The sequence below is a fragment of the Quercus robur genome, chromosome 1, assembly GCF_932294415.1.
Source record: "Quercus robur chromosome 1, dhQueRobu3.1, whole genome shotgun sequence".
Taxonomy (NCBI): Eukaryota; Viridiplantae; Streptophyta; class Magnoliopsida; order Fagales; family Fagaceae; genus Quercus; species Quercus robur.
Window position 1 is genome coordinate 39096339 of NC_065534.1, and position 15477 is coordinate 39111815.

The following is a 15477-nucleotide window of genomic DNA, read 5'->3' on the forward strand; positions in this document are numbered from 1 at the left end:
AATTATACATTCATTAATATAATTATCATACATCACTACATCCATTTGTAAACATCATTTAAAAATGCCAAAAATCTCAAAATGTGGCACTCTATTGAGATATTTTTTTTATTTGGGTCCAATTGACACTCTCTCTACATTAGAGTGGAAAAACTTGATCTATTGGGATTTTATTTTTCATTTAGGTTCAACTGAGCATTCTGTCAAGTTAAAGAAGATTACAAGAAACCAAGGTCGTTTGAAATTGTCAGAATCATACTATCCTACTGATCCTGAACGATTGCAAAGATCCTTGAAAGATTCGGATTGTTTTGGGCAGATGGGATTATAAAATTGTAAGATTGTAGAATCCAAATCGAGATTTTGACAACCATGACAGTGAGTGGTGGTGATGGTGGTGGTGCTATGGGAGCTGTGGGTCAAAAAGAGGGAGAAGATATAGAGATAGAGATGAATAGTGAGAAAAAATAATAAATAGGTGTTTGTGGATATATATTATTTTATTGTGTAGTTTATGTTATTTTATTATGTTGAAAGCTAAAATAAAAACACTGATGTTGGAAATTTTGTAAAGTGAGAAAGTAAAATAAATAAATTAACTTTCGGTAGAGCTAAATAGCTAAAATTATGGCTCCATCAATATGGATGCTCTTAAAGATTATGCTCTTAACAATGTAAGATATTGAAGGTGATGCTCAGTTGGTGGTGCCAGGATTCAAGAGATTGTCTGGGAGATTCACACAGTGGTTCAGGACATTAAGGAGCTGCTGATACTTTCTGGAGAATGCTCTGCTTTGTTAAATTGGGTTAAGCATGAGTGTAACTCATTATCTAATAAATGATCCTGTTGGGATCTACTTAATGACTTCTCGGTTGATCCTGTTGTTTGTTGAATGGGGGCTTAATGGCCTAGTTGTTTTTGGAATTCTATGCTTTTTTGTTCAATGTAATTATCTCCCCACAAAATTAAAAAAAAAAAAAAAAAAAAATACTCCCAGAAATATAGAACTCGCGTTTCTTGCTGGTATCAAAGTCTAAGAGTAAAATGAGAGGGGAACAAAAAGAAATGGGATAATATAGATGCAACTTATCTCTTTAAGGAAGATATGCATATGCTATGTAATAAGAAGCCATAAAGACAATATCAACTAACTACCAAAAAGAAATCAACTCTAAATTTTTTTTTGGCTAGAACTCAGGCAATATGACCTCTTAGTGGCCAGATAAAAAATTTGTTTGAATCCTTATTATTTCTATTTCGCACTAAAGCCTATCTATGTACATGTGTTTGTTGTGTGTCATAAGGGCCATTCAGGATTGCTCCAGAAACGAATTGAGGACCAGCATTAGCAGCACCTTGAACCTGAATGAAGCACACAATATTAAGAGATCTGATTGACCATAATTTCTTGCTTGGGAGCTACAAAGTTATCTGGTAGTATCAAATAAAGTCGTTAGATTACATGGTATAACGTGCTAGTTTGGTACTGCATAGATTAACCTGGTGACAGCTAGTATGTTGTCGATATTATAGTCTGAGAACTGGATATGTGACTTATAGGGTTTGTGTAAATAACAATGGAACTGACATTATTTTTTTATTATTATTATTTTCATAAGTAACAATGGAACTGACAGTAATAATTTCACTTTTTTTCTTTTTCTTGGATAGATATCAATGCTTTCACTTTTATAAATACATATACCTGGGGATTGAGACAGGTGTCCCAATCATAGTTTTATATATGTAACTGTCAACTTGCAGATTCATGGATACCTGAAACTTACATAGTGTAATAGGTTTCTATTCCAAAGTCTGGGAGAAAATGTTGAGCAAAGCAGCTTTCCACCTTATTATTTTCAACCCTAATACTTCTCAACTGTAAGCTCAGTTGGTAACTGATCATGCAGAATCAGTCTGGTTTAGAAGTGAAGTCATATCCTTTAGGGATATCTTACAAGATAGAGCTTAGACGTAACTTATGAGATTGCAATAAGGAGACTCTGTATCTCCTTTGCTCTTCTCGTCCTGGTTATGAAGCTCTTGAGTAGGATGCTAAGCAAGATGGAGAAGGTGGGACTCCCTAAGAACTTCAAGGTTGGTAATGTGGAGGAAGATTGGTTGTGTGCCACACAATTATTGTTTGCAGATAAAACAATCATTTTTTGTGATGCCAATACTGAACAGATTCTCTATGTTCGATTGTTGGTGATTTGTTTAGAGGAAGTGACAAGCCTAAAGGTTAACTTTAGCAAGAGAGATGGTTCCAGTAGGTGAGTTTCAGAATATCTTGGGCTGGAGGTTGGGGTGTTTGCCTATGAAATGGTATGCCCCTGGGGACTCCTTTTAAGTCCTAGTAGATTTGGAACCCATATTTTGGAGAAGTTTGAGCGTGGTTTAGCGGGCTGAAAGAGGTTATAAAAAGGGGGTCAATTGACATTACTGAAGAGTACTCTTTTGAGTTTACCTACATATTATTTCTTCTTATTTACTATCCCTACTAGTGTGGCAAATGAGATTGAGAAATGACAAAGTAAATTCTTGTGGGGGTGGTTTGGGGGATGAGTTTAAACACCATTTGGATATTGTTAATGAAGGGCTGGGGATTAGGGAGCTTACAACCTTCAATCAGGATTTGTAGGGGAAATGGATTTGGTGGTTTGGGGTAGAGGAAACTTGTTTATGGAGGCGTGTAGTAGCTACAAAGTTCAGCCAGGAGTTGGGTAGTTCAGTAAGGAGTGGGGTGGTTGGAGTTCCAAACCTATTTGAGGTACTCATGGGTGTGGTTTGTGGAAGAGCATTAGGATGGGGTGGGATAGATTTTGCATTACATTGACTTTGATGTAGGAATTGGTAACCAAATTAGGTTTTGGCATGACTATGGTGTGGCAATCAGCCTTTGAGGTGGTTTTTCCGGACTTGTACAATAGCTCTACAAATAGAGAAGCTACATTATAGTAGGATGGAGAATCATGTGCAGATATAGTGGGGAGACAGTGGATCATCTATTGGTTCATTGTAAGGTGGCCTATGACTGGAGCTTTGCTTTCAAATCTTTTGGGATACATTGGGGTTTTATGGAGAAGGTGATTGTCTGTTACTTGAGAAATTGGTTATTGGGTGGGTAAGCATTCAATAGATATTTGGAACATCTGGAGAAATTAGGTGGGTATGCATTTGTCAGATATCTGGAACATGGTTCCTTCATGTCTGACGTGGACTATATGGAGGGAACACAATTGGCACGCATTTGAGGATGGGGACTGCATAGGAAATGAGTTGCTAGCCATCCAATTTCTCTAGCTCCTTATTTGATTGGTCTCAAGCGTGAAGTTTTATGAATGGGGAATCTATTGCTATGTTTTTAGATACACTGTCTTTCAATATATAACTTTTCCTTTTTTTTGTAATTCTTTAGGCTCTTTGTGTCCATTTACATGAACTAGTCTTTTTTAATAAAATTATTCTCACCTATAAAAAAAAATTAACTTAAAAAAAAGAAGAAGTAGAAGAAGATAGAATTCAGATCCAGTAACAACTCTTGTTGATTTATTGCTGGTCTATTCATCAGCCTGAACACTCAATCCACTACCACCTCCTCGGTGTGTAATCTGAAACTATCTATCGTTTATGTTTAAGAGTTAGGGTACTGCTCCTGAAAAGTAAAAAGGATGGGGAAATTCAATACCATCTCCATGTATATTTATTTGTAGTGCCATCAAGTACTGATTGTTTTAGCATTTTAGTTCTTGGAGTTACTATTCAGACTAAAATATTAAGTGCCAAAGTTACCTTAATATCAATCTAGTTTGATATTAAAAAAAAAAGGCTACAATATTGTTTCCAACCCTAAAGGCTAAAGTTTGCATGAATTTTGCCTTTCCTCCCTAAACTTTAAAAGTTTGTTTTCATCCCTATACTTTTTAAAGAGATTTTGTCAAAATAGTTTAGCGATGAAAAACAAATTTTTTGTCAAATTTTTTATGACAATTGGTAGTAGGGCTATGTTTTGCATCATGCCTTCCCGTTTAGGGGGAAAGTGGCTGATAGTGAGCAAGATGCTGTTCTTATTCAAAGTTTCGCACAACACAACAGATTTAGCCTTCCATTGAATGATGAAGCAACTGTTTCACACTTCTGCTGCTGCATTATAAGCCTCTGAAGAGGAGTATTGGTTGAGAATATAAATGTAAATCGAATTTATAATGCTTAAATGGGTTATTCATCAATCATCATCATAGCTCTCTCTTAACCATGGCCCTTCTCGCCCCCCCATCCCTCCCTACCACACAGCCATCACCTTTACCTCCTATGTTCCCCTCTCTACCACTACCACTGAACCAGCCACCTCCTCCATTTCCTGGATCCTTTCCACAACCGTTCCCATCATATTTTGGTTTTTTTCCTTTTCACTCTGTTTGTCCACCACATACTTCTCTTCTCAACATCCCACCTATATCTGACATACCTTTACAACCACCGTTATGGCCTAGTCCAACCTCTACAGTATCATCCACACCTCTTCCTTCCAAATTGCCTATCTCTAGCACAACTATTAACCCTTCTCCTCTGTTCAGTGGGGGCGGTAAGGGTAATTTTTGTATAGATTCTAAAACCTTTTCTTTCTCGTTTGACGGTGGGCGGGCTGATTCTTATGCTATTCATGAAAGTCGCCGGAATTTTAAAAGTTCTGTTTGGATGGGTCGGAAGGGATTGGAATGGGTTCTATCGTGTTTTGCAGATATTCGAGATTGGGTTCCAGGTAAAGATTATGTGTGCAAACACTTTAGAACTCATAATAAGTTTTTCGAATTCCGGGGAAGGTCGAATAAGGCTGGTATTTTTGTGGAGATAGCTGTGTATTTTGGTGGAGCTCGTCGTGGTGCGATTATGGTTCCTGCGAGCTCTAACCGGTCTGGGTGGTGCCTGTTTACAAAAGTATTAGATAGTTTCCTATCAAGCTCCAACTCTGTTTGTGTGGAAGGGAAGTCTGTTGATGTTGCTGTTGGTGGTGGTTCATCGGTAGGTGGTGGGCAAGATGGGAAGAAATCTCTCAATATCGGTAACCAGCGGAAATTAAGGAATTTTGAAATTTCTAGAGCTGTTTCGGGACATAACGTGCTGAAGGGAGCTTCTGCAGTTACTGTCACTTCTAAAAATGGCAGACCCACACGTCAATTTAAGTTTGAGATGACCTCTGCATCTTTGGCGCTGAGGGTGACTAAATCTGATGGGGGTAAACGAGTGGTAACTCGGTTGAACCCATATAATTTATCCAATACTAGTGGGCCTGTTTTGTTTAAAACAGTAACTGGGCATGGTAAAGCCCATTTAGCTGAACCCAGTGGAAAGGCCCAAGTGGAGGATTTTTACCTTCTTAACTTGGGCGTGGGTAAGTCTTGTAATCAGAATACAAGTGTGGTGGGAGAGAGTTCCAAGTCTCCGATGGAAGTATCGGTGTTGCCAGAGGCTCCGACAACAGTACTATCGTCGGTACACTATCCCGATCAATTTCCGGAGCCCTTCCCGTCATATCCGACGAGAGTGTCTTGTGTCTCTAAGTTCGGTAAAGGATCGGCGTCAAGGAATGGATCTGTAGTGGATGTTTCCGACGCCGTTAAGGCTGGTCCTCCCATGGGTTCTGTCTCTCATGCCGAGGTAAGTTTGGGACTTGGGGTTAGCTCGGCGACGGCATCGTTTGCGACCCCGATGCTGAAAGTTGTGTCGCCGATCCTTGATAGTTACCCTTGGGTGGTTCATAATCGGTTTTCTCCTCTCTCTGACTTGGGAAATGGTGTTGAGGATGAGTTTGAGGAAGGGGAAGTTCAAGAAGAAGTACAGAGGGGTAATTCTGTGGTGTTTGGTGAGGGAGCTCAGTCAGAATCTGGGCTGCATACCATTCAGTGGGAGACCAGTGAAGTGGTTGACCATAGTTGTGATAATGGAGAGAAAGATTTTTGTGTGTTGGAGTGTGACCCTTTGTCTCGGTGGGAACCCAAGGAACTCAGAGAGTTGGTGCTGGTTCAGGACTCTGTAGAAGGAACTCAAGTGAGGGAGTCAGGGACACATTCTAACTGGGTGTCCCAGATGATGAAAAATTTCTGTAACATGGTGGGTTTTCCTATCGTGAAACACGAAGCGCAATGTTTGGCTCTGTTTCGCCTTTTGGAACAGGAGTGTCTCAAGGTGATTGATGGTGGGGCGCCCAAGCGACCTGTTAATTCAGGGTCACGAGGTCTCAGGGAACTTAAGGGGCTTATCACTAATGTTAATTACGATGGTGTCTCTTCTAGGAGTAGGAGCAGAGTTTCTTCGAATGCAGTGGGGAATGTTGGCAGTTGTAAATGACTCTACGACTTCTTTCTTGGAATGTAAGGGGGCTTAACAATCCCCGGAAGAGAGAGGTTTGTAAGAATCTTCTAAAAGAATGGAAGTGTGATATTGTATGTCTTCAAGAAACGAAAGTTTCGTCTGCCGATGTTGTTTTTGTTCGTAATTTATGGGGTAGCCCTTTCATTGATTGGGCTGGTTTGGATGCAGTGCAGACTTCGGGAGGGGTCTTGCTGATTTGGGATAGGAGGATTTTTGAAAAATTGGATGTTATTGTAGGACAGTTTTCTGTTAATGTCTTATTGAGAAGTGTGGTGGATGACTTTGTTTGGGCTTGTACAGGTGTGTATGGCCCCAATGTTGATGGTCAGCGGGCTTCTTTGTGGGAGGAGTTGACTCAAGTGCGTGCTAGATGGTCCACGGCATGGTGCTTAGTTGGTGATTTCAACATCATTAGGTACCCAAGTGAAAGGCTTGGCTGTGAGTTGTTTAGCCCTTCCATGTATGCTTTCTCGGACTTTATAGAGAGTAATTCTTTAGTCGATTTACCTTTAGAGGGGGCTTCCTTCACTTGGTTTAGAGATTCCGGTCTTCCCTCTATGTCAAGAATTGACAGGGCCTTGGTTTCTCTAGATTGGGAGGAACATTTTGAGAATGTATACCAAAGGGTGCTTCCTCGTGTTATTTCAGATCACTGCCCTCTCTTGTTGGAAGCTGGTGCTGTTCGTCGTGGCCGAAGTGCCTTTAAATTTGAAAATATGTGGTTGAAAGTAGAGGGTTTTGTTGATAAAGTTCAGCATTGGTGGAATGGGTACAGGTTTGAGGGTTTACCTGGTTTTATTTTGGCTCAAAAATTGAAGGCTTTGAAAGCAGATTTAAAAAAATGGAACAAGGAGGAGTTTGGTGACTTGTCTTTTAGAAAGAAAAAGTTGCTGTCTGAACTAACGGGTTTAGATGTGAAAGAGGAGTTGCTGGGTCTATCGCTTGAGGATCAGATTCGTCGTACTCAACTCAAAGGAGACATAGAACAGTTGGCTTCTTTTGAGGAAATTTCTTGGAGACAAAAATCTCGGGTTTTATTTGTGAAGGAGGGAGATAATAATACTCGGTTCTTTCATAGATTAGCAAACTCTCATAGAAATGCTAATCTTATTAAGAGGATTGAGGTGGATGGCGTTCTTTATGAGGATGAGTCGGATGTGCGCTCTCAGTTAGTTCTTTTCTATCAAAGGTTGTTTGAGGAAACTGATTTGGGGCGCCCTACTATGGATGGATTAGATTTTGCTTGTATTGAAGAGGAGGAGAGGCTGTTTTTAGAGAAGGAATTCACGAAGGAGGAAGTCCTCCAAGTCTTAAGGGAGATGGAGGGTGATAAAGCCCCTGGTCCGGATGGTTTCACCATAGCTTTCTTTCATAAATGTTGGAGTGTTGTGGAAAAGGATGTCATGGATTTTTTTGAGTATTTTCATCGGCACTCTGTGTTTGAACGGTCTATGAATGCTTCATTTCTCACTTTAATTCCCAAGAAGGGTAATGCTGTCAACATTAAGGACTTCCGCCCTATCAGTTTGGTGGGCAGTGTGTACAAGTTACTGTCCAAGGTGTTGGCTAACAGGTTGAGGGTGGTGTTGGATAACCTTATTTCTGAGAATCAAAATTCGTTTGTTGGTGGAAGGCAAATTTTGGATTCAGTGCTCATTGCAAATGAGTGTCTGGATAGTAGGCTAAAGAGCCAGATTCCGGGGGTGGTCTGCAAGCTTGATATTGAAAAAGCTTATGACCATGTAAATTGGGAGGCTCTGTTTTATCTGTTGGACCGAATGGGTTTTGGGTTGAAATGGAGGGGGTGGATTAAGGCTTGTGTTACTTCTGTCCGATTTTCAATCCTAGTAAATGGATCTCCTGAAGGTTTTTTTGGAAGCTCCCGTGGGTTGAGACAAGGAGACCCGTTATCCCCGTTTTTGTTTCTCTTGATAATGGAGGTTTTAAGCAGAATTCTGAAGAAGACAGAGGAGAATAACCTTATTCGGGGTTTTCATGTGGGAGCTGTAAATTCTATTGGTGTGCGGATTTCCCATTTGTTATTTGCGGACGACACTATCTTATTTTGTGATGCCTCTATGGACCAGCTGTTAGCTATAAGGTTGGCGCTGTCTTGTTTTCAGGCTTTTACAGGATTGAAGGTCAATGTTGGGAAAAGTGAGATTGTCCCTGTTGGGGAGGTGAGTAATCTAGTTGCACTGGCTAGTATTCTGCATTGTAGAGTGGGGAGTTTGCCTATGAAATACTTGGGGATGCCTTTGGGAACTTCTTTTAAGACTGCTTCGATTTGGAATCCTATCTTGGAGAAGATGGAGAAGAAACTTTCAGGGTGGAAGCGACTCTATTTATCTAAGGGTGGTAGACTCACTTTACTTAAGAGTACTCTCTCTAGCCTTCCTACGTATTTTTTATCTCTCTTCACTATTCCTAAAGCAGTGGCTGCTAGAATGGAAAGTATTCAGAGGAATTTTCTTTGGGGGTCTTCTGAGGGGAACTTCAAATACCCTTTGGTGGCTTGGGAAAAGGTGTGTTTACCGGTTGAATTGGGGGGGTTGGGGATAAGAAGTGTGGCGTTGTTTAATCAAGCTTTATTAGGGAAATGGTTGTGGCGTTTTGGTCATGAAGTTACCCATCTTTGGCGGAGAGTTATCTCCACAAAATATGGTGAGCGTCATGGGGGGTGGTGTACGAAAGTGTGCAGGAGGACTCATGGATGTGGCCTTTGGAGAAGCATTCAGGAAGGATGGGAGAGTTTTTCTAAGCATCTGTCTTTTGTAGCGGGTGATGGCACCCGTATCCGCTTCTGGCACGATAGGTGGATTGGGGATAATTCCCTAAAAGATCTATACCCTGAACTCTTTGTCTGTTCAACTGCCAAGGACGCTTGCATCTCTGAGGTTTTGTGGCTTCCGGAAGGAGGCACTATTAGAGTGTGGGATTTAAGGTTTCACAGAGCTTTCGAAGATTGGGAACTTCCTGCATCTTTTTCCCTTCTTCAGTTTATCCAATCGCGTATTCCTCGGGGGGTTAGGAGAGATTCTCTTTGTTGGCGGCTCAAAGGTAATGGTAAGTTTGACACCCGATCGTATTACCATGCAATTCAGGGTAATTCGAACTCTCAGTTTCCTTGGAAGGGTGTTTGGAAACCTAAGATTCCTAAGCGAGTGGCCTTCTTCCTGTGGACAGCTGCTCACGATCGGATTCTCACGTTGGATAATCTCAAGCTTAGGGGTCGCATTTTGACAAATTGGTGTTGTATGTGTTGTTGTGATGGGGAGTCGGTTGACCATCTCCTCCTTCACTGTCCTGTTACTCATACCTTATGGACCTTCATGCTTCAGGCTTATGGTATTCATTGGGTTATGCCAGGATCGGTGGCAGGATTGTTGTCTTGTTGGCATCAGTGGCTCGGGAAGCACAACTCAAATATTTGGAATTTGATTCCAGGGTGCATAATGTGGACTGTTTGGTTGGAACGGAATCGTCGCTCCTTTGAGAACAAGGAGAAGACGTTGGATGAGTTGAAGGTTTTAAGCCATCGTAGTCTTTTTGAGTGGTCTCGTTGTTGGGGTTTTACTGAGTCTTCGTCTCTTCCAGAGTTTTTGTCTTCCCTTAGTTTTTCTATTTGATTTCCCTCTTCTTTGTTTGGCTGTTTGTTTCTTCTGTTTCTTATTGTTCATCATCATGAACATCTTGTATTTTTCATCTTTTATTTATTAATAATAGTTCTTATATTACCTATCAAAAAAAAGAAAAACAAATTTTTTAAATTGAAAATTGATAACTGTAACATTGTCAATAGTTTAGGGACGAAAACGAACCTTTTGAAGTTTAGGACTAAAGGTGAAATTCATACAAAGTCTAGGGACGAAAACAATATTTTAGCCACCAAAAAAAAAAAAAAATTATATGTAATCAGGACTGCACTAGGGGTCTTAGAATTTAATAGCATTACTAAGCACAGGATGGTCATGGTGCAATGGCAAGTGCCTTCTACCATAAGCAACAAGTCACGGATTCGAGTCTGGGAATTAGCCTCTCCAAACAAAATTAGGGGTAAAGTTGCTTACCATGACCTCTCCCAAAACTTGAAAAAGTGGGAGCTTTGTGCACTAGGTATGACCTTTTTTTAATTGAGCATAAAATGGGACATACCTTATTAATGCCATAGGGATCAGGGTATGAATTTCCTCCATATGCCATATCAGGATTACCATAGCTTGTAGTATAACCAGGACCTGAAAATAAAACCACTCCAAGGGTTAAAGAGTTGAATTCAATATATCTCTTTAGTTCTGCAGATGCTGCAGTTTGCAATCACTCATATCTACTGTGTTAAAGGTGAATTACTTGGGTTTGCTGCTGTGGCTGCAGCAACTGCAGCTCTTGCTCTCTTCTCAGCATTAGCTAGCTCTGCATGTAGTTTTTCAATTTCATTAGCCATGGAAATCATACTTCTCTCCATTACCTTCCTTTGCTCAAGGTTACTAACACGCGTTTTCTTCTCATATTCAATAGCAGCCCTATTCACATCCAAAAATGAAAGAGGCCACATTTAAAACTTGTGGAAAGAAAATCATGCAATTTCTTAATATATTCAATCAACAATTCAAATCATTTTTTTTTTCGACTTTAATTCATTCCACAAGTCAATTCAAGTTCTCTATATAGTTCTTGTCAGATTATGAATCTATCATAGGTTTCTCAATAATTTTTCTTTGATATTTCTGCAACTGAATTAGCCTAGTTTCAAGTAATTTCTGCTCTAATATCATTCCAAATCATAGATCAAGTGTCATCTGCTGTGTCAACTTGCATATCTCTTTTGTTATTTTTAAGTTAATTTAAATCATTATTGTTATTATTATTATTATTTTTGATAGGTAATCAGAAAACTATTATAAATGAGAGAAAAAAGAAAAATACAAGAAGTTCATGATGATGAACAAGAAGAAATAAAAGAAACAAACAGCACAACAAACAGAGGGTAGTCAGGAAACTAAGCTAAGGGAGGACAAAAACTCAGAGAGAGAAGAACAATCAATAAAACCCCAACAATGAGACTACTCCAAAGACTACGATGGCATAAAACCTTTAACTCATCCAACGTCTTCTCTTTGTCCTCAAAGGATCGACGATTTTGTTCCGACCACACAATCCACATTAAGCACCCTAGAACCAAGTTCCAAATGTCCGAATTATGCTTCCCAAGCCACTGATGCCAACAAGATAACAAACCTGCCACCGATCCTGGCATAACCCAATGAATACCAAAGGCTTGTAGCATAAAAGTCCATAGGGAATGGGTAACAGGACAATGAAGAAGAAGGTGGTCTACCGACTCCCCATCACAGCAACACATACAACACCTATCCATGTTTTAAATTTCTAATAGTTCATCTTGTTGTGCTTACCTTCAACCTATAAAACTGTGCTCCTGTATGATGCATGATATAAATAAATTTTTTTTTTTTGGAGAATTGATATAAATAGGTTAAAAGAAAAGATAAACAACAGATATGAAAAAACAAGAAAGTGTTGTTCAAATACTGGGCTGGCTTTCTGTCGGTAACATTGGCATATAATATCTATCTTATGCATCTTGGCTTACAATGTCTATACGAACATCTCAAGTAATAATCACTAGCCTCATTACTCATTAGAGACTTTAAAAAAAAAAAAGAAAAAAAAAGAGAAGTCCAATCATCCATATTCAGGATCAATAAAGTTTTTCAAGTAGATTGTGGGGCTTTGCACTTGGGTATAGGCCCTGTAATTATACGTGTATAAATTATGTAATCTGGCTAGATGTATTTTTTAATATATACATTTTGATGGTTTAATCATTGAGGTTTTTCCTTTTTAATTATGAATTCCGAGTCAAGAACTAATTAAGGATGGTATGTAACAAGAAAGGACATATACTGATACAAACCAGTATATTATGATTAACCCTACTCCCTAGAATTTGATTTTTTTTTCCCCTTCCATTTTTGGGTAAAGTTGGCTTTCATTGTAATAAGTAATAATCACTAGCCTCATCTATTGTGTTATGCACGAGCTCAGAGACTTCCTTTTTCTTTTTCTTTTTTAATGTCCAATTATCCACATTCAAGATCAATAAAGTTTTCAAGTAGATTGCAAGGCTTCGCACTTGTGTATTGGCCTGTATTCATACATTTAAAAATTATGAAAATTGGATAGATGTATTATTTAATATAAATTATGATGGTCTAATCATTGAGGTTTTACCTTTTTAATTATATATTCCAAGTCAAGAACTAATACCCAAATCAAAGGCATTAGAAAAAAGGGAAAGATATGATGTTGATCCCTAAACTTTAGACCATAAACAATATTAGTCCCTAATGTTTAAAGTGATCACTTTTAGTCCTCTAGATGATGTGATCAAACTAAAAGCTGACTTGTCATCGCTGTATTAAACATATTAGGGACTAAAGACGATCACTTTAAATTTAATAGGGAATAAAATCTATCACTTAAGTTTGGTAGGGACTAAAAGGAATCACTTTAAGTGTGTTACCGAGTAAAAGCGATCCCTAACTTCTCAGTGACTAAAAGTAAAATCGTTCATGAGCTACAATATATTTTGGCAAAAAAAGATAACCCGAAAATAAATGTACTACTACTTCCAGCACTAGAACTATTACCAAGAGATTCACATTCGCAGTATAATGACAGATATGTCAATAAACTCACCAACCATCACAAACGGTGAATTTGTAGCTTCAAATGAATATAATATAGAAAACAAAAATCAAAGTATTTTTTTTTTTTTTAATTTAAATTTATAACAAACAAAATCAAAATGTGAGTGAAATTGCATTAAAACTAATCTCCAAAACTACCTTTCCCTTTGAATCTCCGTAATCAACAAAATTATGCTCAAATAATGAACAAAACACATTCACACAATCGCAATTAAGATTTTTGTTTTGACTTGGAAAAAAAATGTTACCTTCCTCTCTGAATTTCCTTGCGCATGATCTCAATCTCGGCCTTAATCTCCGGAACCTCCTGCGAGTCCTCACGAACCCTCGCAAGGTCGTCCTCGAGGGCCTGAAGCTGCGCCGTGAGGTCCTGGCGCGCCGAGCCGAATTGATGCAAGTCAGCTTGGACACGAGCGAGCTCTGACGTCATAGCATCGACGGCTCGAGCCTCGGCGTCGAGCTTCAAGGACCTCTCGTAGACGTCTCTGATTTCAGCGTCTCTCTCGGCCTTGATATCGGAGGCGGTGACCGATAAGACGCGAAGGTCGTGCTGAGCAGCGGAGAGGTCGTGTTTGAGTGCCACGTGTGCGGAGGCGAGCTGTTGGTTATCGCCGAGGAGGGATTGGATCTCGCGGTGTTGGATGGCGATGCGGTCTTCGAGGATCAACGAGTGAGGGTGGTGGGACCTACTACCGTGGAGGAGGAGACCACCACGACGGTCTTCGATTCGGGAGAGTGGGACTTGGATTTCGCGGTGGTGGTTTCGTCTGGACATGTTTTCTTTATTTATTTATTTTTGCAATGCAATTCAATTTTACTCCTTCTCAGCGCCTCTTTCTCATTCTCGTTTTGGTTCTGTTATTTGGAGGATTTGTATCTTTTTGACTGATTGCCTGATTGGGAAGTTGCTGAGCTGAGATTTGAGAGAGTCTCGACTCTCGTTTAAGCCCATGATAAAAAAACAAAGAAGAAAAGGTCTGTGGACTTACAAAGGTACCCAGACCAACAAAACATGATAGGCACAAAATCTTAATTAAGAAATGACAAGCCCAATTCTTAAATAAAGAAATGATGGGCCCAAGAATATGTGCAAGCTGAAAAGCCCTATATAAGGATATAACAGACCCAAACAAAAAGAAAATGAAGGGTCTGTGACGGTACGACCTATGAGGAATTGGGTCCCACCACAAATCTCCAAAAGAACGGAGACAAGGAAAGGAGGACTCGAAAGAGAATATGCGTGGTACATTTTCAAAATGCATAAAAATCTTAAGGAAAAATACTAAGGCCTTGTTTGGTTTATTTTTTTTGGTCACTCAATTTCTGTCACTCATCACTCATCATTCATCACTTATCACTCATCACTCTAAAATACCATGTTTGTTTGGCACCATCACTCAATATTTTTCACGCTATTTGTGGGTCCCATACTTGTCACCGGTGCAATTTTTTTTTTTCCAGTACCCAAACTTACCGAACCTAGTGAAAAAAGAAAAAAAAAAAAAACCAGAACAGACCGAACAAGTAAAAAAAAAAAAAAAAAACTAGAACAGACCAAACTAGTGAAAAAAGAAAAAAAAAAAGAAAAGAAACCCAGAATAGACCGAACAGCCAACCCAGGAGGGGGAAAAAAAAAAAGAACCCAACAGCCAACCAGGAAAAGAAAGGAAAAAAAAAAGTCAAAGGTCAAAAGTTACGGCTGAGTACTGTTTGTGGGTCCTCTATATGTGTTTAATTACAATATTGCCATTGAGTTATAAGTTATGAAAACTGAAAACAGCCAAAATGTGTTTTCAGTTTTCATAACTCATAACTCAAAAATCAGAGAATTGAGTGATGGAAACAAAGTTATGGACTTCTCAAACAACCTTTTTACTATGGGTTCCACCATTTTTTGAGTTATGAGTTATGGAAATTGATATATGAGTTATGGAAATTGCTAAACCAAACACCCCCGAAACATCATCCAGTCAATTTTCTTTTGATTGGGGTATTTTCTGGCATTGATCTTTGAGTTTAAAATTACTAATAACTTTTTTATTGATTATGAATAGATTCGACTGAGGAGAATGGTAAAAAATTAAGCTTAGGAGCTTTTGTTTTGAGGTATTGAGTTCTAAACACTTTTCTCTCTTTTCTGTTTTAAGCTTGCTCTTAATCTTGTTTCTTTACTTGTTTTATGTTTATATGTGTTTATGTAGTTTAGGTTTATATAGTTTAGGTTTATATAGTTTTTATGTTTTAAACCATGTTAGGTTGTTAGAATTATTATTTTGAAGTCCTGCTCTATTTTCTGTGTTGCTGTGTTCTTGGCTAAGGTTTCTGTGGCTGAAACCACGTATGCGTAATCCTACTTGTGTACGCAGGCTGGAT

At 39.0% G+C, this 15477-nt stretch overlaps 1 protein-coding gene across 2 annotated transcripts; it reads right to left on the bottom strand.

The window, feature by feature from the left end:
* Window positions 1-1059: 1059 nt before the first annotated feature.
* On the bottom strand, window positions 1060-14075 carry LOC126689430 (protein FLC EXPRESSOR). Of its 2 annotated transcripts, none has more exons than XM_050384624.1 (4): window positions 13353-14070; window positions 10724-10896; window positions 10529-10611; window positions 1060-1363 (listed from the first exon to the last, which is right to left on the bottom strand). In XM_050384624.1, the coding sequence occupies exons 1-4, from the start codon at window positions 13877-13879 to the stop codon at window positions 1271-1273; spliced, it is 876 nt and encodes a 291-aa protein (XP_050240581.1). In that variant the 5' UTR covers window positions 13880-14070; the 3' UTR covers window positions 1060-1270. The 2 variants fall into 2 exon arrangements, with proteins under 2 accessions (XP_050240581.1, XP_050240589.1); XM_050384632.1 differs by lacking the exon at window positions 1060-1363 and adding an exon at window positions 1370-3656 and having other exon boundaries at window positions 13353-14075.
* Between the last annotated feature and the right edge of the window lie 1402 nt (window positions 14076-15477).

Coding starts and splice junctions, on each gene's coding strand:
- LOC126689430 (XM_050384624.1), bottom strand. CDS start 13,879: ATGTCCAGACGAAACCACCACCGCGAAATCCAAGTCCCACTCTCCCGA. Junction 10,897..13,352: donor AAGGAAATTCAGAGAGGAAG/GTAACATTTTTT, acceptor GGATGTGAATAG/GGCTGCTATTGAATATGAGA. Junction 1,364..10,528: donor ATCCCTATGGCATTAATAAG/GTATGTCCCATT, acceptor TGCTTCATTCAG/GTTCAAGGTGCTGCTAATGC.